The 24840-nt window shown below is 35.7% G+C and overlaps 1 protein-coding gene across 4 annotated transcripts in view; it reads right to left on the bottom strand.

Annotated features, from left to right (window-relative positions):
• The window catches only part of LOC102968110, a 449421-nt gene that overhangs the window by 270113 nt on the left and 154468 nt on the right, over positions 1–24840 (bottom strand). For all 4 annotated transcript variants that reach the window (XM_042974931.1, XM_042974932.1, XM_042974933.1 and 1 more), the window contains 2 exons: positions 19259–19458; positions 15677–15764 (listed from right to left, as the gene is read on the bottom strand). In XM_042974931.1, the coding sequence (XP_042830865.1) occupies positions 15677–15764; positions 19259–19458 (288 nt within the window). The remainder of the gene's footprint in view (positions 1–15676; positions 15765–19258; positions 19459–24840) is intronic.

Below are 24840 nucleotides of genomic sequence, written 5' to 3'. Positions count from 1 at the left end.
AGTCTGGAAGTTTTCCTTCCCTTTCTATTTCTTGGAAGAGCTTGAGAAGGATAGGTATTATCTCTGCTTTAAACGTCTGGTAGAACTCCCCTGGGAAGCCATCTGGTCCTGGACTCTTATTTGTTGGGAGATTTTTGATAACCGATTCAATTTCTTCGCTGGTTATGGGTCTGTTCAAGCTTTCTATTTCCTCCTCATTGAGTTTCGGAAGAGTGTGGGTGTTTAGGAATTTGTCCATTTCTTCCAGGTTGTCCAATTTGGTGGCATATAATTTTTCATAGTATTCCCTGATAATTGTTTGTATCTCTGAGGGATTGGTTGTAATCATTCCATTTTCATTCATGATTTTATCTATTTGGGTCATCTCCCTTTTCTTTTTGAGAAGCCTGGCTAGAGGTTTGTCAATTTTGTTCATTTTTTCAAAAAACCAACTCTTGGTTTCGTTGATCTGCTCTACAGTTTTTTTAGATTCTATATTGTTTATTTCTGCTCTGATCTTTATTATTTCTCTTCTTCTGCTGGGTTTAGGCTGCCTTTGCTGTTCTGCTTCTAATTCCTTTCGGTGTGCTGTTAGATTTTGTATTTGGGATTTTTCTTGTTTCTTGAGATAGGCCTGGATTGCAATGTATTTTCCTCTCAGGACTGCCTTCGCTGCATCCCAAAGCGTTTGGATTGTTGTATTTTCATTTTCGTTTGTTTCCATATATATTTTAATTTCTTCTCTAATTGCCTGGTTGACCCACTCATTCGTTAGTAGGGTGTTCTTTAACCTCCATGCTTTTGGAGGTTTTCCAGACTTTTTCCTGTGGTTGATTTCAAGCTTCATAGCATTGTGGTCTGAAAGTATGCATGGTATAATTTCAATTCTTGTAAACTTATGAAGGGCTGTTTTGTGACCCAGTATATGATCTATCTTGGAGAATGTTCCATGTGCACTCGAGAAGAAAGTATATTCTGTTGCTTTGGGATGCAGCATTCTAAATATATCTGTCAAGTCCATCTGATCCAATGTATCATTCAGGGCCCTTGTTTCTTTATTGACTGTGTGTCTAGATGATCTATCCATTTCTGTAAGTGGGGTGTTAAAGTCCCCTGCAATGACCACATTCTTATCAATAAGGTTGCTTATGTTTATGAGTAATTGTTTTATATATCTGGGGGCTCCGGTATTTGGCGCATGGACATTTATAATTGTTAGCTCTTCCTGATGGATAGACCCTGTGATTATTATATAATGCCCTTCTTCATCTCTTGTTACAGCCTTTAATTTAAAGTCTAGTTTGTCTGATATAAGTATGGCTACTCCAGCTTTCTTTTGGCTTCCAGGAGCATGATAAATAGTTCTCCATCCCCTCACTCTCAATCTAAAGGTGTCCTCAGATCTAAAATGAGTCTCTTGTAGACAGCAAATAGATGGGTCTTGTTTTTTTATCCATTCTGATACCCTATGTCTTTTGGTTGGCGCATTTAATTCATTGACATTCAGTGTTATTATAGACAGATACGGGTCTCGAGTCATTGTGATGTCTGTATGTTTTATGCTTATAGTGATGTCTCTGGTACTTTGTCTCACAGGATCCCCCTTAGGATCTCTTGTAGGGCTGGTTTCGTGGTGACAAATTCCCTCAGTTTTTGTTTGTTTGGGAAGACCTTTATCTGTCCTTCTATTATAAATGACAGACTTGCTGGATAAAGGATTCTCGGCTGCGTATTTTTTCTGTTTAGCACACTGAAGATATCGTGCCAAGCCTTTCTGGCCTGCCAAGTTTCAAAGGAGAGATCAGTCACGAGTCTTATAGGTCTCCCTTTATATGTGAGGGCACGTTTATCCCTTGCTGCTTTCAGAATTTTCTCTTTATCCTTGTATTTTGCCAGTTTCACTATGATATGTCATGCAGAAGATCAATTCAAGTTACGTCGGAAGGGAGTTCTCTGTGCCTCTTGGATTTCAATGCCTTTTTCCTTCCCCAGTTCAGGGAAGTTCTCAGCTATAATTTGTTCAAGTACCCCTTCAGCACCTTTCCCTCTCTCTTCCTCCTCTGGGATACCAATTATGCGTATATTATTTCTTTTTAGTGTATCACTTAGTTCTCTAATTTTCCCCTCATACTCCTGGATTTTTTTATCTCTCTTTTTCTCAGCTTCCTCTTTTTCCATAATTTTATCTTCTAATTCACCTATTCTCTCCTCTGCCTCTTCAATCCGAGGCGTCGTGGTTTCCATTTTGTTTTGCATTTCGTTTAAAGCGTTTTTCAGCTCCTCGTGACTGTTCCTTAGTCCCTTGATCTCTGTGGCAAGAGATTCTCTGCTGTCCTGTATACTGTTTTCAAGCCCAGTGATTAATTTTATGACTATTATTCTAAATTCACTTTCTGTTATATTATTTAAATCCTTTTTGATCAGTTCATTAGCTGTTGTTATTTCCTGGAGATTCTTCTGAGGGGAATTCTTCCGTTTGGTCATTTTGGATAGTCCCTGGAGTGGTGAGGACCTGCAGGGCACTTCCCCCGTGCTGTGGTGTATAACTGGAGTTGGTGGGCGGGGCCGCAGTCCGACCTGATGTCTGCCCCCAGCCCACCGCTGGGGCCACAGTCAGACTGGTGTGTGCCTTCTCTTCCCCTCTCCTAGGGGCGGGATTCACTGTGGGGGGGCGTGGCCCGTCTGGGCTACTTGCACACTGCCAGGCTTGTGGTGCTGGGGATCTGGCGTATTAGCTGGGGTGGGTAGGCAAGGTGCACGGGGGCAGGAGGGGCAGGCTTAGCTCGCTTCTCCTTAGGCGATCCACTTCAGGAGGGGCCCTGTGGCAGCGGGAGGGAGTCAGATCAGCTGCCGGAGGTTTGGCTCCGCAGAAGCACAGAGTTGGGTGTTTGCGCGGAGTGAGCAAGTTCCCTGGCAGGAACTGGTTCTCTTTGGGATTTTGGCTGGGGGATGGGCGGGGGAGATGGCGCTGGCGAGCGCCTTTGTTCCCCGCCAAGCTGAGCTCTGCCGTCCGGGGGCTCAGCAGCTCTCCCTCCCTTTGTCCTCCAGCCTTCCTGCTTTCTGAGCAGAGCTGTTAACTTATGACCTCCCAGACGATAAGTCGCGCTTGCTGTCGGAACACAGTCCGTCGGGCCCCTCTGCTTTTGCCAGTCAGACTCGGGGGCTCTGCTTGGCCGGTGAGCCGCCCCTCCATCCCGGCTCCCTCCCGCCAGTCTGTGGAGCGCGCACCGCCTCGCCGCCCTTCCTACCCTCTTCCGTGGGCCTCTCGTCTGCGCTTGGCTCTGGAGACTCCGTTCTGCTAATCCTCTGGCGGTTTTCTGGGTTCTTTAGGCAGGTGTAGGTAGAATCTAAGTGATCAGCAGGATGCGCGGTGAGCCCCGCGTCCTCCTATGCCGCCATCTTCTGGAACCGGATTTTTCTTGTTTCTTGAGATAGGCCTGCATTGCTATGTATTTTCCTCTCAGGACTGCCTTCACCGCATCCCAAAGCATTTGCATTGTTGTCTTTTCATTTTCATTTGTTTCCATATATTTTTTAATTTCTTCTCTAATTGCCTGGTTGACCCATTCGTTCTTCAGTAGGGTGTCCTTTAACCTCCATGCTTTGGAGGTTTTCCAGACTTTTTCCTGTGGTTGATTTCAAGTTTCATAGCATTGTGGTCTGAAAATGTGCATGGTAGGATCTCAATTCTTTTACACTTATGAAGGGTTTTTTTGTGACCCAGTATGTGATCTATCTTGGAGAAGGTTCCATGTGCACTCGAGAAGAAAGTATATTCTGTCACTTTTTGATGCAGAGTTCTAAATATGTCTGTCACTCCATCTGATCCTATGTATCATTCAGGGTCCTTTTTTCTTTATTGATTCTGTGTCTAGATTATCTATCCATTGGTGTGAATGGGGTATTAAAGTTTCCTGCAATTACCATATTCTTATCAATAAGGTTGCTTATGTTTGTGATTGTTTTATATATTTGGGGGCTCCCATATTCGGCGCATTGACATTTATAATTGTTAACTCTCCCTGATGGATAGACCCTGTAATTATTATATAATGCCCTTCTTCATCTCTTGTTACAGCCTTTAAAGTCTAGTTTGTCTGATATAAGTATATAGTTTTCCTGATATAAATATGGTGTTTAATTCCATTTACATTCAGTGTTATTATTGAAAGATATATGTTTAGAGTCATTGTGATGTCTTTAGGTTTCATGCTTGTATGGATGTCTCTGGTACTTTGTGGTCCTTGCAACATTTCACTCACAGAATCCCCCTTAGGATCTCTTGTAGGGCTGGTTTAGAGGTGATGAATTCCTTTGGTTTTTGTTTGTTTGGGAAAACCTTGATCTCTTCTATTCTAAATGACAGACTTGCTAGGTAAAGGATTCTTGGCTCCATATGTTTTCTGTTCATCACATTGAAGATTATTTTGTAGGGATAAAGAATATGTGAGGTATCTTTTTCTAGCTTTATCTGTTTATCTATCTATCTATCTATCTATCTATTATGTAGAGATTTATCTATCTATATAATGTAGCTATGTATAGCTATACATAATACAGCAATGTAAGTTAGCTATATATTATATATAGTTACATATAGCATTATATAGCTATATATAATGGAATATAATTCAGCTTTTAAAAGAAAGAAACCTTTCCATTTACAAGTACATGGATAGAGTTAGAGAGTATTATGCTAAATAACATAACTCAATCAGTGAAAGACACATGCCATAGGATTTCACTCATATTTGGAATAAGAAGTAAAATAAATGAACAAAGGGGGAAAAATGAGAGAGAGGGAGGCAACCAATAAACATATTTTTTTACTTAATTTATTTTTTAAAGTTTACATCCCAGTTAGCATACAGTGCAATAATGATTTCAGGAGTCGAATCCAGTTATTCAACCCCTACATAGAACACCCAGTGCTCATGACAAGTGTTCTCCTTAATGCCCCTTGTCCATTTAGCCCATCCCCTCCAGCCAACAACCCTCCAGAAATGCTGAGTTCATTCTCTGTATTTAAAGGTCTCTTGTGTTTTGCGCCCTTCCCTGTTTTTATATTATTTTGTTCCCTTCCCTTATATTTATCTGTTTTGTATCTTAAATTCCACAGGGTAGTTCTATTTTTATTTTTTTGAGGAATCTCCATACTCTTTTGCAAAATTGCTGCATCAGTTTTCATTCCCACCAGCAGTGCAAAAGGGTTCCTATTTCTCTGCATCCTCGCCAACATCTGTTGTTGCCTCAGTTATTAATTTTATCCATTCTCACAGGTATGAGGTGGTATCTCATTGTGGTTTTGATTTGTATTTCTATGATGATGAGTGATGTTGAGCATTTTTTCATGTGTCTATTAGCCATCTGGATGTCTTCATTGGAAAAGTGTCTATTCACATCTTTTGCATATTTCTTCACTGTATTGTGTTTTTTTGGGGGGGTGTTGAGTTTGATAAGTTGTTTATAGAATTGGGACACTAACCTTTTATCTGATATGTCATTTGCAAATATGTCCTTTCATTCCCTCTGTTGCCTTTTAGTTTTACTGATTGTTTCCTTCACCATGCAGAAGTTTTTATCTAGAATGATGTCCCAATAGTTCATTTTTGCTTCTGTTTCTCTTGCCTCTGGAGACATATTGAGTAAGAAGGTGGTGTGGCTGAGGTCAAAGAGGTGTTTGCCTGCTTTCTCCTCTAGGATTTTGATGGCTTCCTGTCTTAACGTGTAGGTCTTTCATCCATTTTGAGTTTATTTTTGTGTATGGTGTCAGAAAGTGTTCCAGGTTTATTTTTCAGGCATGTTGCTGTCCAGTTTTCCCAACACTAATTGCTGAAAAGACTGTCTTTATTCCACTGGATATTCTTTCCTGGTTTGTCAAAGATTACTTGGCCATAAATTTGTGGGTCCATTTCCTGGTTCTCTACTCTGTTACATCGATCTATGTGTCTGTTTTTGTGTGAGTACCATAATGTCTTGGTAATTACAGCTTTGTAATACACCTTGAAGTCCAGAATTGTGATACCTCCAGCCTTGGTTTTCTTTTTCATGATTGCTTTGGCTATTATGAATCTTTTCTGGTTCCATGCAAATTTTAGGATGATTTGTTCTTGCTCTTTGAAGAATGCTGTGGTATTTTGATAGGGACTGCATTGAATGTGTAGGTTGTTTGGGGTGGTATTGACATTTTAACAATATTTGTTCTTACAACCCATGAGCATGGACTATTTTTCTAATTTTGTGTGTGTCTTCTTCAGTTTATTTCATAAGCTTTCTACAATTTTCAGTGTATAGATTTTTTTTTACCTCTTTGGTTAAGTTTATTCCTAGGTATTTTATGCATTTTGGTACAATTGAAAATAGGATCAATTCCCTGATTTCTCTTTCTGTTGCTTCATTTTTGGTGTATAGAAATGTAACCAATTTCTGTACATTGATTTTATATCCTGCGACTTTGCTATATTCATGGATCAGTTCTAGCAGATTTTTGGTGGAATCTTTTTGGTTTTCCACACAGAGCATCATATTTTCTGTGAAGAGTGAAATTTTGTCTTCCTCCTTGCCAATATGGATGCTTTTCATTCCTTTGTGTTGTCTGATTGCTGAAGCTAAGACTTCCAATAAAGTGTTTAATAACAGTGGTGAGAGTGGACATCCCTTTTGTGTTCCTGACCTCAAGGGAGAAAGTCTCAGTTTTTCCCCACTGAGAATGATATTAGTAGTGAGTCTTTCCTATATGCCTTTTATGATCTTGAGGTATGATCCTTCTATCCCTACTGCCTTGAGGTTTTTTTTTTTTTTTTTTACCAAGAAAGATACTATCATTTATCAAATGCTTTTCTCCATCTATTGAGAGAATCATGTGGTTTCTATCCTCTCTATAATTAATGTGATGTTTCACATTGAATTGTGGGTATTGAACGAGCCCTACATCTCATCCATAAATCCCACTAGACTGTGGTGAATAATTCTTTTAATGTAGTTATATCCGGTTGTCTAATATCTTGTTGAGTATTGTTTATCCGTGTTCATTAGGGAAATTGGTCTGTAGTTCTCCTTTTAGTGGGGTCTTTTGTCTGGTTTTTGAATCAAGCTAATGCTGGCCTCATAGAATGAGTCTGGAAGATTTCCTTCCATTTCTATTTTTTGGAACAGCTTCAAAAGAATAGGTGTTCACTCTTCTTTAAATGTTTTGTAGAATTCCCATGGAAAGCCATCAGGCCTTGGATTCTTGTTTTTTTGGAAGATTTTTGATTACTATTTCAATGTCTTTACTGGTTATGGGTCTGTTCAAATCTCTATTTCTTCCTGTTTAAGTTTTGGCAGTTTATATATTTGCAGGAATTTGCCCATTTCTTCCAGATTGCCCAATTTATTGGCATATAATTGCTCATAATACTCTATTATTATTGTTTGTATTTCTGCAGTATTGGTTGTGATCTCTCTTCTTTCATTTATGATTTTTTTTTAATTTGGGTCATTTCTTTTTCTTTTTAATCTGACTAGGGGTTTATCATTTTTGTTAGATCTTTCACAGAACCAGCTCCTGGTTGCATTGATCTGTTTTACTGTTTTTTTTTTTCTATTTTGATATCATTGATTTCTGCTCTAATCTTTATTATTTCCTGTATTCTGCTGGTTTGGGGCTTTCTTTGCTGTTGTTTTTCCATCCCTTTTAGGTTTAAGGTTATGTTGTATATCTGAGACCTTTCTTCCTTCTTTAGGAAGACCTGGATTGCTATATAATTCCCTCTTATGACCATCTTTGCTGCATCCCAGAGGTTTTAGGCTGTGGTGTTACCATTTTCATTGGCTTTCATGTACTTTTTAATTTCCTCTTTAATTTCTTCGTTAGCCCATCCATTCTTCAGTAGGATGTTCTTTAATCTCCAAGTATTTGTGGTCTTTACAATTTTTTTTCTTGTGGTTGATTTTGAGTTTCATAGTGTTGTGATCCGAAAATATGCATGGTATGATCTCAATCTTTTTGTACTTGTTGAGGGCTGATTTGTGTCCCAGTATGTGATCTATTCTGGAAACTGTTCCACGTGCACTCAAGAAGAATGTGTATTCTCCTGCTTTGAGATAAAATATTCTGAATATATCTGTTAAGTCCATCTGGTCCAGTGTCATTCAAAGTTATTTTTATCTTGTTGATTTTCTGCTTACATGATCTTTCCATTGCTGTAAGTGGGGTTCAAGTACCCTACTATTATGATATTATCAATGAGTTTCTTTGTATTTGAGATGAATTAATTTATCTATTTGGGTTCTCTCACATTGGGGGCATAAATATTTACAATTGTTAGATCTTCTTGGTGGAAATACCCCTTAATTATGATATAATGCCTTTCTTAATTTCTTGTTACAACCTTTAATTTAAAGTCTATTTTGTCTCATAAGACACTGACAAAGAATCTAGAGACTTTCTAGGCCTAAATTGCTGTAGAGTTGGAGTTTCTGGTGGTGTTCTCTGGTCCTTTCTAGTCTTTGTTGCTTTTGTCTTTTTTATTTTGTTTCATCTTTCCTCCCCTCAGAGAGCTCCCCTTAAAATTTTTCACAGTGGACACAAACTCCTTAGTTTGTGTTTGTCTGGGAAACTCTTTTATCTCTCCTTTATTTTGAATGACAGCCTTACTTGATAAAGAATTCTTGGCTGCATATTTTTCCAATTCAGCATGTTGAATATATCCTGCCACTCCTTTTTAGCCTGCTAAGTTTCTGTGTATAGGTCAGCCATAAACCTAATCTTCCCTTATAGGTTAAGGACATTTTTTTCTCTTGCTGTTTTCATATTTTTTTCTTTGTGTATTTTGTGTATTTGACTATGATATGCCTTGGTGATGGTCAGTTTTTATTGAATCTAATGGGAGTTCTCTGTGCTAGTTGGATTTTGATGTCTGTGTCTTTCTGCATATTGAAAAAGTTTTCTGGTACAATTTGCTTACATAAGCCCCTTTTTCTTTCTTTTCATCTTCTGGGACTCCTACGATTCAGATATTATTCATTTTTAATAAGTCATTGAATTCTCTAATTCTTGTATCATTCTCTTTTGCCTTTTCCCCCTCTTTTATTCTGCTTATTTATTCTCCATACTTCTATCTTCTATATAGCTAATTTGCTGCTGTGCCTTGCCCACCCTTGCCATCTTGGCATACATTTGAGATTGTATTTTGGTGATAGCATTTCTAATTTCATCCTGACTAGATTTTACTTGTTTTATCTCTGCATAAAAGAATTCTATGTTTTTTTTTTCAACACCAGCTAGTATTCTTATTATCGTGATTCTAAATTCTAGCTCAGACACCTTGTTTCTATCTGTGTTAAGTCCCTGGCTGTTATTTTTTCCTGTTCTTTCTTTTGGGGTGAATTCCTACTGAGCTTTGTGGCTCAAGTTATGTAGATTTTTGTGTTGATCTTCAGATCAATTTTCTAAGTGTGCAAAATTGTTTGGTGCTGATCTAGCTACATTTCAGGGATGAGAGAAGCTAAGAACTTCCATGCTACTCTGCCATCTTATGATAATTTTTTCCCTAAGAAACAGATTTTTAACTATAGAGAAAAATTGATGTTCAATGAAGGGGATGTGGGTGGGGGGTGGTTAAAATAGGTAGTGAGGATTAAAGAGTGCATTTGGTGTGATGAGCAACAGGTGTTCTATGGAAGTGTTGACTCACTATGACATCTGAAAGTAATATTACACTGTAGGTTAACTAACTTGAATTTAAATAATTTTTTTAAAAGAAAAAAAATGCAGCCAAAGAAAATTAACTTGTCAACTCATTAAAAATACAATAAATGTACTACTTAAAGAAAGAAGTCATAGGAGTAAATTCTAGGTAGAAAAATAATATGATAAAAAAGATAAAGGTAGAATTGTACACGATCATTTAAAGATGAATGAGTAAAACATCTTAATGGTGGGCATTAAGATGGTGGATTGGAGGAGGACTTTATCCTTGCCTCTTCCCTCGAACACAGCTAGATAATTATAAAATTCTGAACACCCAGGAAATTGATCTAAGGACTGAGGCAACAAACTGCACACCTAGAGGGGGATAAGAGGCTACATACTGGAAATTAGGAGGTGCAGAGATGTGATTTGGGAGAGAAAAGAATCACAGGTGATGTGGAGGGGAGGGAGCCCTGATCACAGAGGGAGAGATAAAGCATCATGCAGGGGATTGCACAAGAAAAATGCTTCCCAGGGCACCTGGTGGCTCAGTCATTTAAGTGTCTGACTCTGGCTCAGGTCATAATCTCATGGTTCGTGAGTTGAGATCCACATCAGGCTCTCTGCTATCAGCACAGAGCCCGTTTTAGACCATCTGTCCCCTCCTCTTGCTTCCTCTCCCCTGCTCTCTTTCAAAATAAATAAATAAACTAAAAAAATACTTCCCCAAAGTATTGACTTGTAAACCAGAGGGGCTGATTACCCCAAGCTTTCACAAGCAGCATGGCTGAAAGTCTGAAATTTTAGATGTCCATGCCATCACCAGGGTCCAACCTGGCAGGGATAGTGGTGCTCCTGTGCATAAGGAGGGTAGAGGCCCGGGAGAAGACTACATGCTCTGGGGAACCTCTGGTCCTGCTCAAAGAGACAGTTCCCCTTCTCAAAGTGCATTTAGGAGAAGCAGCAGATGGTCTCAGTGGTAAAAGAGCTTGTTGGCACCATGGAGCTGCCCTGTTTACTACCATATAAACAGAGATGCCTGCTGAAGGCAGCTAACTTGGATGCCTGCTTTTTGTTGTGCCTTATCATAAACTCTAAGTTCCTGCACATTTGTGGCACTGTTTTTCTCAGACAAACTGGTACCAGCCACAGCTTGGTGAGATCCTCCCTCAAAGGATCAGTTCGGGTTCACAATGCACTAGGTCCCTAAAAATGGAGTTTAGAAACCCAGCCACACAACTGAGATAAAACACAGGAGCACTGAACCACCAGAAAGGCAGATGCCTCAGACACAGACAGGAAGAAGGTGGTGATCTGAGAAAAATATGCAGCCAATAATACTTTATCCAGGTAGGCTGTCATTCACACTAGAAGGAGAGATAGTTTGCCAGAAAAAACTAAAGGAGTTCATAACCACTAAACCAGCCCTACAAGAAATATTAAAGGGGATTATTTGACTGAGAAAGTCCAAAAGCAAGAAAGACTAGAAAGGAACAGAGAACATCTCCAGAAACAACTATTTTACAGGTAATACAATGGCACTATATTATATCTCTCAATAATCACTCTGATTTTAAATAGATTAAATGATCTAGTCAAAAGACACATGATCTGAGAATGGATAAAAAAAAAACAAGATCCATCTATATGCTACTTACAGAAAATTATTTTAGAACTAAAGACACCTGCAGATTGAAAGTGAGGGGATGGAGGACCCTCTATCATGCTAATGGACATTAAAAGAAAGCCAGAGTAGCCATACTTATATCAGACAAATTCGGTTTTAAACGAAAGAATGTAAAGGCACCTGGGTGGCTCAGTCGGTTAAGTGTCTGACTTCAGCCCAGGTCATGATCCCGCACTTCGTGGGTTTGAGCCCTGCATTGGGCTCTGTGCTGACAGCTCAGAGCCTGGAGCCTGCTTCAGATTCTGTGTGTCCCTCTCTCTCTGCCCCTCCCCTGTTTGCACTCTGTCTCTCTGTCTCTCAAAAATAAACATTTAAAAATTTTTAAACAAAAGAATGTAACAAGAGATGAAGAAGGACACTATAGCATAATAAAGTTGTCTATCAAACAAGAAGATCCAATAACTGTAACTACTTATGTTCCCATCTTGGAGCCACCCAAATATATAAATCAATTAATAACACACATAATGAAAGTCATTGATAATAATACAGAAGTGATAGGGGACTTTAATACCCCACTTACAACAATTGACTGATCATCCAAGCAGAAAATGGAAGAAGGAAACAATGGCTTTGAATGACACTCAGGACCAGATGGACTTAGCAGATATATTCAGAGCGTTTCATTCTAAAGCAGAATATACATTCTTTTTGAATACACATGCCACATTCTCAAGAATAGATCACATACTGGGTCACAAATCAGGCCTCAACAAGTATAAAAAGACTGAGATCATACTATACATATTTTCAGACCACAACACTAGGAAACTTGAAGTCAACCAGAAGAAAAAATTGGGGAAGACCACAAATACATGGAGGTAAAAGAACATCCTACTAAAGAATTAATGGGTTAACCAGGAAATTAAAGAAAAAAAATTAAAAGAATACATGAAAGCCAATGAAAATGAAAGCACTATAATTCAGAACCTTTGGGATGCAGCAAAAGCGGTCATAAGAGGGAAGTATATAGCAATATATGCTTACCTCAAGAAGAAAAAAGTCTAAAATACACAACCTAACCTTACACCTAAAGGAGCTCAGAAAGGAACAGCAAATAAATCCTGGAATCAGCAGAAGAATGAAAATAATAAAGATTAGAGCAGACATAAATGATATAGAAACAAACAACAAATATTGGAGAACAGATCAATGAAACTAAGATCTGTTTCTTTGAAAGAACTAATAAAGTTGACAAACTGCTAGCCAAACATATCAAAAAGAAAAGAGAAAGAACCAAATACATGAAATCATAAATGAAAAAGAAGAGATAATAAATGACACCACAGAAATACAAACAATTATAAAAGAATATTATGAGAAATTATATGGCAACAAATTGGGCACTCTGGAAGAAATGGTTAAATTCCTAGAAATATAAAACCTACCAAAACTGAAACGGGAAGAATTAGAAAATTTGAACAGACCCATAGCCAGGAAAAAAATTGAATCAGTAATCAAAAATCTCCCAATGAACCAAATCCAGGGCTGCATGGCTTCTGATGGGAAATCTATCAAACATTTAAAGAGGAGTTAATACTTATTCTCAAACTGTTCCAAAAAATAAAAATGGAAGGAAAACTTCCAAACTTATTCTACAGGGCCAGCATTACCTTGATTCTAAAACCAGACAAAGATCCCACCAAAAAGGAGAATTAAAGGTCAATATCCCTTTTAACATGGATGCAAAAATTCTCAACTACATACTAGCAATTCGAATCCAACAGCACAGAGAATTAATCAGCACAATTTAGTGGGATTTATTCCTGGGTGTAGGGGTTGTTCAATATTTGCAAATCAATGAACAGGACATACCACATTAATAAAAGAAAGGATAAGAGCAATGTTATCCTCTCAATAGATGCAGAAAAATCATTTGAAAAAGTAAAGCATCCATTCTTGATAAAAAAAAAAAAACCTTCAACAAAGTAAGGTAGAGGGAACATACCTCAACATCATAAAGGCCATATATAGTAGACTCACAGCTAAGATCACCCTCAATGGGGAATAGCTGAGAGCTTTTCCTCTATATTCAGGAACAGGACAGGGATGCCTACTCTCACCACTGTTATTAAACATAGTACTGGAAGTCATAGCCTCAGTAAGAAGGCAACAAAAAAAATGAAACACATCCAAATCAGCAAAGAAGAAGTGAAACTTTCAATATATGCAGATGACATGATACTCCATGTAGAAAACCTGAAAGATACCACCAAAAAATGCCAGAACTGATACACGAATTCAGCAAAGTCACAGGATATACAATAAACTTACAGAAATCTATACACTAATAATGAAGCAGCAGAAAGAGAAATTAATGAACCAGTCCCATTTATAATTACACCAAAAGCCATAAGATACCTAGGAATAAACCTAACCAAACAGATAAATAATCTGTACTCTGAAAATTATGGAACACTTATGAAAGAAACCAAAAATGACACAAAGAAATGGAAAACATTCTGTGCTCATGGATTAGAAGAACAAATATTGTTAAAATCTCTATACTACCCAAAGCAATCTACACATTTAATGCAATCCCTAGCAGAATAGCACCAGCAATTTTCACAGAGCTAAAACAAACTATCCTAACCTTTTTATGGAACCACAATAGACCCTTGGTAGCCAAAGTATCCTGGAAAAAAAAAAAAGCAAACCCGGAGGCATCACAATTCCAGACATTAGGCTATATTACAAATCTGTAGACATCAATACGGTATGATAATGGCACAATAACAATCACATAAATCAATGGAACAGAATAGAAAACCCAGAAATGAAACCACAACTATATGGGCAACTAATTTTCAACAAGGCAGGAAAGAATATCTGATGGAAAAAAAGTCTCTTCAACAAATGGTTTTGGGAGAACTGGACAGCAACATACAAAAGAATGAAACTGCTCACTTTCTTACACCATACACACACAAAAAATTCAAAGTGGATGAAAGACCTAAATGTGAAACACGAATCCATCAAAATCCTAAAGCAAAACACAAGCAGAAACCTCTTTGACATTGGTTGTAGCAACTTCTTACTTGCTAGACATGTCTCTGGAGACAAGGGAAACAAAAGCAGATGGGGACTATTGGGACTTCATCAAGACAAAAGCCTTCTGAAGAGTAAAGGAAACAATCAATAAAATTAAAAGGCAGCCTACAGAATGGGTGGAGATATTTACAAATGACTTATGTGGTAAAGGGTTAGCATCCCAAGTCTATAAAGAATATATCAAACTGAACACCTCAAGACCTAATAATCCCATTAAGAAATAGGCAGAAGGTCTTGCCATTTGCAACTACATGGATGGAACTGGAAGGTATTATGCTAAGTGAAATTAGCCAGTCAGAGAAAGACAAAAATCATATGACTTCACTCATATGAGGATTTTAACAGACAAAACAGATGAACATAAGGGAAGGGAAACAAAAATAATATAAAAACAGGGAGGGGGACAAAACAGAAGAGACTCATAAATATGGAGAACAAACTGAGGGTTACTGGAGGGGTTGTGGGGGGGGGATGGGCTAAATGGGTAAGGGGCACTAAGGAATCTACTCCTGAAATCATTGTTGCACTGTATGCTAATTTGGATGTAAATTTAAAAAAAAATAAAAAAATCAGAGAAAAATGAAAAAAAAAAAAAAAAAAGAAATAGGCAGAAGACATGAATAGACATTTTTCCAAAGAAGACATCCAGATGGTCAATAGACACATGAAAAGATGCTTATCATCACTCATCATCAGGGAAAATACAAATCAAAACCACGATGAGATACCACCTCACACCTGTCAGAGTGGTTAAAATTAACAACACAGTAAACAACAGATGTTGGTGAGGATGTGGAGAAGGGGGAACTCTTAGAACCAACTTTAAATATGTTGCTGCCTCAACTTTTGCAGCAAATCCAACTACTTATTGGACTCCAAAAAAAAAATCTTGAGGATAATATAGGGGTCACATAGAACAGAAAAATGACACGTCATTATGGACTAAGGAGGGTTTTGAATGATAGTTTAACAATTTTAGAACATGTTCACTGGATGATGGTAAGCATTTGAAGGTTTCTATTCAGCTCAATAGTTGTTTTAGAATAATGCAGCAATAAGGGTAAATTCCAATTGAATGAAAAAGATGTTTGAGTTGAGAAATCCATTGCATAGTTATACAAATATTTTAACTGTATATAACCAAATATGGATCTGAATTTCAGTGTTGGCATTGGATATGGTAAAGAAACTGGCTATATAGATGTTATTGAAAATAATTTACAGTATTTGGTAAATAAATACATATGAGAATGTATGGAGAACATCACAACAAAACCATGTCTTACCTGCTCAGAGAAATGCTTCAGTAATGTGATGCATTTAATGAGTTGGCTTTTCAAACTGGAAAATTCTGACATACAATCAAAGGGAGGCCTGCCAGGAAAGATGAGAAGAGATTCTGTCAATCTCAGTTTCATTGAATGTCATAGCTTTATACCTTAGGAAATTGAAAATTATAACTCACAATATATAGAGCTTTAGATCACTTTGAAAAAGTGCCAAGGGTCAGCTAAATTCTAGACATCACAAAGTTATACAAATAGTAACAGAAAGCTTATATGGAAGCTGATCAATGTAATGTATCTACGGTGTCAATAAACTGCTAAGATGGTAGGTACACAATTTACAATAGTTATCCCTATTTTCAAGTTACTATAAAAAGGTGGAAGACAGAGTAGGGAACTTTTTAATTTTTTTAATTTCTTTTTCCTTGGCTAGTTTACTGTAGAAATCAGTAAGCCAGTTAATATTTTAATGACTAATAGAAATATAATATAGTCAGAGAAGCCATTGTCAACAGACTCTAAGATTTCTATTATCATAATTAAGAGCTTTTTAAAACCCACAATGTCCACAGTAAATCTTAATATGTTACTTCCATTACTAATAAAGTGACAAATAAAGCTCTATCATACATATCTAAGCTTATAATGTTGGCAAAGCCAATCTTTTGTATACTGTAGTTCCATTGAAAAATGTTCAAATAACTCACTAAAAAGTCTAAGTCTTTTAGAAAAATACAAAAAAAGAAGAGGAAACTTCTTGGGAGGAGGTTATATAACCAACTTTTCCCTTTTTTGCCATGATGGCATATCGAATTAAAATCTTGAATTAACATCAATTCTATCTCAAAAGTACTTATCTCTATTACCAAGGTGACTCACTAGATTTATATTCTTCTTTTTAATAAAGTAAAAATAAGTTTTAGGCCTGAAATCATAGATTTGATTAAACCAAGTCAAATAATTGTTTGAATCACAATTTGACAAAAAAAAATCAATATTAAAACTAATAATGGAAAATTTACATTTTTATAGCATCTTTCCCATGTATTTTAGAAGCATAGAGATAAGGCCAATTTTAGGATAAACCATAGAAATAATTTTCCTGGAAACACAATTATTTAATTTCAGAGAGAAAATAAGAAGCAATTCTTTCAATTAGCACGCTAAACAGATATCTGGTAAAAGAAATTTAATTTTTCTATAAGAAATTCAATTAGCCTGAGCCCTAAACATTATTTTGCTTTTGAGCCCCAAACATTCTTAAAACCCATGTTACTATATGAAAAGAAATGGGGCAAATGAGTCTCTGACACAACTTTCAAGACATGGTCTTTACTAGGAGGTCTTTGAAAAATCAGAAGCAGCTAAAGCTAAGAAATTTAAAAGTACCTAGATGTTTAATAGCAACTATGTCCAGTGCAAGGTATGTAGTGTGTTTTTTGATTCAATTGCCACTACTTCTTATGCAAGGACTATGAGGATCTGTAATGTTTTAAACTAAATTTTAACAGTCAGAATTCTTAAAAAAAAAAAAGAAAAGATATTTCAGCTTCAATAAGCTCACAGATTATAGAATAAAACTATATAAAAATAAGTAAAGGAAACTACAAAAGTGGAGCAAGAGCTGTTATAAAATCAAGAATAATCATAAATTTGATATAAAACAAAATAAAATTAATTTAAGGGTAAAGCTAATTATATGAAAATATTTTTGTTTTAGTGATGAGAGTAAAAAGTATGACAAACTTTTCAGTTTTTTTTAAAAAAATTGTTACATCTAAAACTGTCTTGACATTTGTAAAATAGGGTTGAATGGGAATAAAAATTAAGAAAATTGGGAAAACTAATATGACATTTCAATAAATTTGTTTCAATGACTTAGCTGATAATAGAGATATGTTGAATACATAAAAATGTCAGACAGTATCCAAAGGTCTGGAAATATTTTGAATGTAATTATTACCCATTTAGCTTGAGCTGAAGAGAGACTTCGGTCCCATGAACAACACTATCACTATTAGGAGAAATTACTTATTGAGATTACAGGTTGTATAAGACTATAAATGCAATAAAGGTGTAATTGGGAAAAAAATAAAGTTTAAAATATTCAAGCTGTTAGGAAAGAAGGTGCTAAGATGAACCATAAGTTTGCCATATTCAAAAGCTGTTATATGAGGTCATTTCACATATATTATATCATTTTTAAAGAGGAATCTGCTACTACAAAATATTAAGGACTACTTACAACAAAATACTGTAAGAACAATATAAACCCCTTTTAATCTTACATGGTTTCACTGTTCAGAGAGCTAAGGAGCCCTCAAATTAGTTATATAATGAAAATGTCCAAAGCATCCTTCTCAATAATGCAGCCATGATTTGAGTTTTGTAATGAGACTACTTTAATAATACAAGACAATTTAATACTGTGAATAATCAGCTATCAATGAAGGAAATTATATTCACTTTGGGGGTCTTCTGTTGCCACTACTCATTCCTGTGGCTATCTCTGTTGAGTGACCATTATTCCTTTCCCTATTTTCCTTAACTTGAGCTAATTCCAAGGATTTCAATTATTTTCCGTTTCAACTTGTTGCCAGACAGATATCTGTAAGGGGCTCAGACGAGAGGAAGTAGTGGAATTTATGAATTTCTTATGCTTTATCTAACATCCAATTTTAAATTTATTTGAAAAAGCAGGTCAGTCATTTCATCCCACTTTATCCGTTCATGTGAACAAAATGGGCTTGTCACTCAAGCATCAATTGAAATGAAAAGAGATGAAAAAGAATGAATAAGAATAACAAAGAGGGAAAACTATTGTGACTTGTCCTCTTCTCTCATTGATCATAAACACATGCATCCCTCTCTCACTACTTAGCCTGTCTATCTTTGGGGTATAATACTTTCTGATAGCAGAAGCAAAAGGCATAAGAATAAATATCCGTATAATGCTTCATTTGTGTGTAGAATATAGAGTTGACTATGTAGTCTTTGATCAAGATCACAATTAGGAAACTGATTTTTTTAGGAAACTGAAATATTAATGTTACCTAAAGGTTATTATCAGAATAAGATTAGAAATCATTAGCCTTTGATTTCTAAACCTTTCTCTGAGCAACACAGAGTTTTAAAAGCACTATTGACTCTTGTTTATCCTAATATAATAAATATATAAAAAAAGCATTATTTTGTTGCTGTAAATAGTCCAGAGAAAGTATTTTAGGGCTTTGGTGTTAACTTTTGTGCATTCCTAAAGGACTACAGAAAAACAAGTGTTTCTAATACAGCAGCAGAGTTTGATCTATAAAGGAAGCCCAAAGAAAGTCCTTGGTAAAACAAATATTACTTGTAAATTGTTTTATTTCTATAAAAAGTAAGATGATCAAATATTTCATTTAAAGCGAGTTTTATAAAAATATTTTTTCACTCTAGGGAGATATTCAGAGTATCAATAAAAATCTGTAATTGTATTTGAAAGATTTGTAGAAATAAAATCTAATCTATACATAAGTTTTCTGAAGAGGGAGAAAGAGGAAAAAATGCATCTTAAGGCTTTACAGATCAGATGTTAGGAATTACCTCTCCAGAATGTTTAGTATCATCTTGACCACATTTATCAGTTCAAGAGTAGCTGTTAGAATGTTATGAGGTGATTGTTCATTAATGCCATGTAGAATACGGGCCCTTCTTCTTTCCGATATCAAGACAAGAATACAATCAATAGCATGCTCAAGATGTTCACTTTGTTTTTTGAATGTTGTAGGCATCTTTTTGTCATTCTGAAATTAAAGTGAGAGTTTGGGGTAAGAAATAAGGCAGCACTTATCTAACACACTTATCTAACACACTATAAATATATTCAACAGCAGCACCATTTAGCCAAAGTAACATAAAAGGGATGCAAAATTACCACCAAACACTTTTCATACTTTACATATTGCTTTTGGTAATACATACACCATTCATGGCAGTAGTTACATAAAGATGTGAAAGGAATGAGGTTCAGTCATGTAAATATTGAGGGAAGTAATTTTATTAATGTGGCAACAACCATTTGCCTACAGTTAGCACATGTTAATTCTGGTACTGCCTTATTTGTATACCTATCTCATTTCCTTATTAAAGTATAGTCTACTGATGGAAAACTCTATATTACTTTGTGTTCTGAACAGAAATGGGTATAGATCTAAGAGACAGGAAAGGAGATTCTTACTTTTAATTTATCTCAGAGCCCTGCTAAATATATATAGTCCTTTCTGAGAGCTGGCAATTTAAATATACATACATTCCTAATATAACATACGAATATTAATTGGCACTGGTATTTAAATGTACCACTTCGGGGCACCTGGGTGGCTCAGTCGGTTAAGCGTCTGAGTTCAGCTCAGGTCATGATCTCGCAGTTTGTGAGTTCAAGCCTCATGTCAGGCTCTGTGCTGACAGCTCAGAGTCTGGTGCCTGCTTCAGTTCCTGTGTCTCCCTCTCTCTCTCTCTGCCCCACCCCCACTTGCACTCTCTCATGTGCACTCTCTCCCTCAAAAATAAATAAACATTAAATGTACCACTTCAAGTGATTTGACACTTATCTCACATATGTGTTTTCTCTTTTTTTAATGTTTATTTATTTTTGAAAGAGCAAGCGAGCAGGGTAGGGGCAGAGAGAAAAGGAGACAGAAAATCCCAAGCAGGCTTCATGAACAGAACCTGATGCAGGGCTTGAACTCCCAAACCAGGAGATCTTGACCTGAGCTGAGATCAAGAGTCAGTCACTTAACCAACTGAGATACCCAGGCGCCCTACATATATGTGTTTTATCTTTGCATGAACATGTGTACACACATTCCCATTCATCATGCTTTTGTCCAAAGCCTCATCAAATGGTTATCAGGATTAACCACAGGGTTGCAATAATGAATTCTCCCTCTTCGGAAGAAGTTACTCTAGCTTCCTGGTTTAATGATCAGTGAATTTGATTTACTAAGTAGTAAAGAAACCTACTGAAAAAGGACATACCCTTTTTTAGGTTTTGAAATTCTGAGGTGCAGAGAATTTTATTTAATTATGTGAGAAATGAGTTTATGATTATTTTTAGCCTAGGTCCAATAAGATATGTGAAAAGACCATATTAATGACTTCCATGAAACCAGAGAACCAAGACCACATTTCTTCAATAATTACTTCTTCCTAATATAAAATCTATTACGTGATGTGTTCAGATGTTCACTCTTAGTGTTTCACTTTAAAAATGATAAATCAGGGTGGCTCAGTCAGTTAAGCACCCGACTTTGGCTCTGGTCATGAACTTGCAGTTCATGAGTGCAAGCCCTGTGTCAGCTCGGTGTTGACAGCTTAGAGCCTGGAGCCTGCTTTGGATACTGTATCTCTCTCTCTCTGCCCCTCCCCTGTTTATGCTCTGTCTCTGTCTCTCAAAAATAAATAAATGTTAAGTTTTTTTAAAAAAAAATGATAAATCAACCTAAAAATAGGCCCTTTAAGATTTCTGATGAATAGCTTTGTTTTTGTAGCACCCACCTCCTGAAAATAAGCTTGCTTTACATTTGCTGATTAGAAAAGTAAGATGTATATTTGGGCATTTTTCCTTCTTTCAAGTGGTTTTAGAATAAGAAAAAGAAAGTAGTTCAAAATGATGAAATCTACTTTTCTTATAGATGTCATAATGAAATTGCCATTGCCAGAATTTAAGATATAAACATTAGCATGTTTTTATTTCCATCTTTGGCTTCCCAGCATTTTCCAGCATTTATTGATATAATCTGGGATTTCAGATACAAATTATCATTAATATTAAAATAAATTAATATTATTGGGCTATATACTTTAGCTTTCCAGAGTTTTTCAAAATTTTGTGTTAAGTATATAACCATATTAACAAAGATTATTTTGAAAAACTATGCTTTACTACTTTCATTGCTCATTGCTGGTTCTTTTATACTACAACATACCTGTCCTTGAATTATTTATTTTTATTCATTTTTTAGTCACCTGAAGTACATCTTCCAGTAATTTTAAGGAATTAATAGGTAATACATTTGCTGAGTTTATAGACTTAAGAACATTTTTCAGTCTCCAACTCACATAAATGGTTTCCCAAGATCACACAGCTAATTATTAGCAGATCTTATCCTGGGAACAGAAGCCTCTTGATACTCACTGTTCTTTCTACTACATTATTAAATGTATTAGCCCCTAGAGTGATAGGGAAATATGGGAATTTTTTGATGTATGCCATGCTACTGTCAGAGTGGTGAAATGGAAAGACATTTAGGTACACAGTGTGAGATCTGAATTTTCACAGATCACTTAAACGTATCAGAGCCTTGGCTTGTTTTATTTATCTCTAAAATGTAGATACTAACACCTGTTTTATCCATGCATAGGATTGTTATAGATATCAAATGCTATACAAATAAGAGCTGTTATTATTTATATATAATTAGTATATACCAAAAACATATAAATTTTTATGTAATTCTTAACTACCAGACTCTATACAGTGGGCAATCTCTTCGCAATCTTAAAAAATCTTCAAGGAAATTAAATAGACCGTCTGATATTATGAATTTGAATTGACTTTCTTTTTTTTTTTTATTTAAAAAAAATTTAATGTTTATTTATTTTTGAGACAGAGAGAGACAGAGCATGAATGGGGGAGGGTCAGAGAGAGAGGGAGACACAGAATCGGAAGCAGGCTCCAGGCTCTGAGCTGTCAGCACAGAGCCCGACACGGGGCTCGAACTCACAGACTGTGAGATCATGACCTGAGCCAAAGTCGGAAGCTCAACCGATTGAGCCACCCAGGCGCCCCTGAATTGACTTTCTAATGTAGTTTTTGAAAATTCTGTTAAGATTAAACAATTGATAAATACTATCCTTGTTTTGGTGTATACTTCACTAGACCTTTTTTAAAGAGTGAAAATAAGATATATGTCTTCTCTTTTTTTTTTACTTTTTGTTTTAAGAACATTTTGCAGAAAGCAAACATTCCTTTCAGTAAACTCAAAAACAACTAGGTCAAGTAACTTACACTTTGGGAATATTTAGAAAAGAGAAATGAAAACCCAGGAGTGCCACAATGGTGATTATTTTAGCATGAATAACTAACAACAAATAATGTTATTTAAACTGTAAAAAAAAGGGAACCATGTTGAAATTTTTAAAAGCCATTTATATTAACATAGTAATGGGAAAGTTTCATTATTAATTACATATACCAATGAAGTCACAAAGGTGTCCAACCAAAAGTGTTCCTCAAGTGTTAGTTTGCCCTTGATATTGAATTTCTTATTTTTTTGAATTTTAGGTAATCTCTATCCCAAGCGTGAAGCTTGAACTCACAACCACAATTAAGAGTCACATGCTCTACTGACTGAGCCAGCCAGGCACCCCTTGAATTTCTTCTGAAACTATGAAGGTCATAATGTGCCAAAAGACATATTTTTACATCAACCCCTTTATGATACTATAAGCATGATGACAGCCAAAAAAGAACCCCTCATCTTTCCATTAAAATTTGAATTACAGGCTTTTCAGATTCCATTATGACTCATGAAATTAAATAAATCCATTTGTTTTCCATTTGACATTTAATTACTTTTTGTTTGTATATAATCTTCATTAGTTTTACACAGCTTTCATGAACTGATGACAGTAGTAGCAGTAGAAATTAATGTTTCAGAAACACATTTTATCCCTTCAAAGCTGGCAGAGGAGTTTATTCTCTATGTACCACCACCTTCCTCCAAATACTTTTGATAATTCTAGTGGATTCATTATGTGTGCTGCATGTTCTAACACTATTCTGTCCAGTGTTTGTGGTGTAAGAATAACAGCTGAATAATTTTATTGTAGTACGCACAGTCAGAATTTGAGAATGGAACAGATGAATTTAGAGTATATACACCATCTGTATATTATGTGTATATAAGTGATACCTACAATATGGGAATTTTTTCAAGGGTTTATGCAAAAGGCAATGGGAATTTGTATGATTGAAAATAAGCTAAATATTACACCAAATCATTTCCTTTATTTACATACCATAGTCTTATAGAAAGGTAGAGGAACTATTTTAAATTCCATACTGTGAACATTGCTTATTTCTAAAGTAAGGCTCCAATATATATTTGTTTATATCTTGCATCATAAATAAGATCTACATATCTTTATACCTGGTCTTACATATATTACACATAAGACAGAATATTTGTTTATACTTTCTGCTTAATTTTTCTGTTATCCATTGAGTGGAAGCATCCACCTATTTTACAATTTGCCTAAAGTCAACCATGAATACACAAAAAGTCAAAACATGGAGAAATATTTTGTTTCTAGGACCATGTAGAATAGGTAGTAACATAAAAAGAAAAACATATCATTTTTAAAGTCTCATACTATGATGCAAATGGAATTATATCCTCCAAAGTCATGTCTATATGATACTAGTAAATGGAAGATTTTGATTAAAAGTTTCTATATTGCTTAGTGATTACCTGACACAAGCTCCTAATGTTTAAAAAAAGAAAACATTCACAACACTTGTATTTTCCAAAAGCAATACATTTATGACCTTCATTAATAGAAGTATAAACAGTATAAAATAATTCCCAAGCACTCAATACTCTTTTCTAGCACTGGACTTATAGTCAGAGATCATTACAATTTGCTAACCACATAATTGTTCCACTTAGTATTTAATTATCTTATTTTTAATTTTTTTTAAATGTTTATTTATTTTGAGAGAGAGAAAGAGAGAGAGAGAGAGAGCATGTGCACACAAGTGGGAGAGGGGCAGAGAGAGATTCCCAAGCAGAATCCCAAGCAGGCTTTGTGCTGTCAGTGCAAATAAAGAGGTGAAATAAAGAGTCAGACACTTAACCAAGTGAGCCACCCAGGAACTCCTAATTATCTTATTTACAAAATGCGATTCTTCATGAAAACTCTAGGTTGTAGTCAAAGATTGAAGGCTAAAAACATTAAGTTATACTTGAGGATAAAATGAATTGATATGAAATAACTCTTTAAACTGTAATTTATTCTTTTCATGACTGCCTTTATTAATAATTATGAGAGTAATAATCACAAATCACCAAAAAGTAACCAAAATGTTTCATGATTAAAGTTTTAAAACAAAAATATTTATA

The sequence above is a fragment of the Panthera tigris genome, chromosome X (assembly GCF_018350195.1).
Source record: "Panthera tigris isolate Pti1 chromosome X, P.tigris_Pti1_mat1.1, whole genome shotgun sequence".
Lineage (NCBI taxonomy): Eukaryota > Metazoa > Chordata > Mammalia > Carnivora > Felidae > Panthera > Panthera tigris.
This window is presented reverse-complemented; position numbering and strand designations above follow the sequence as displayed.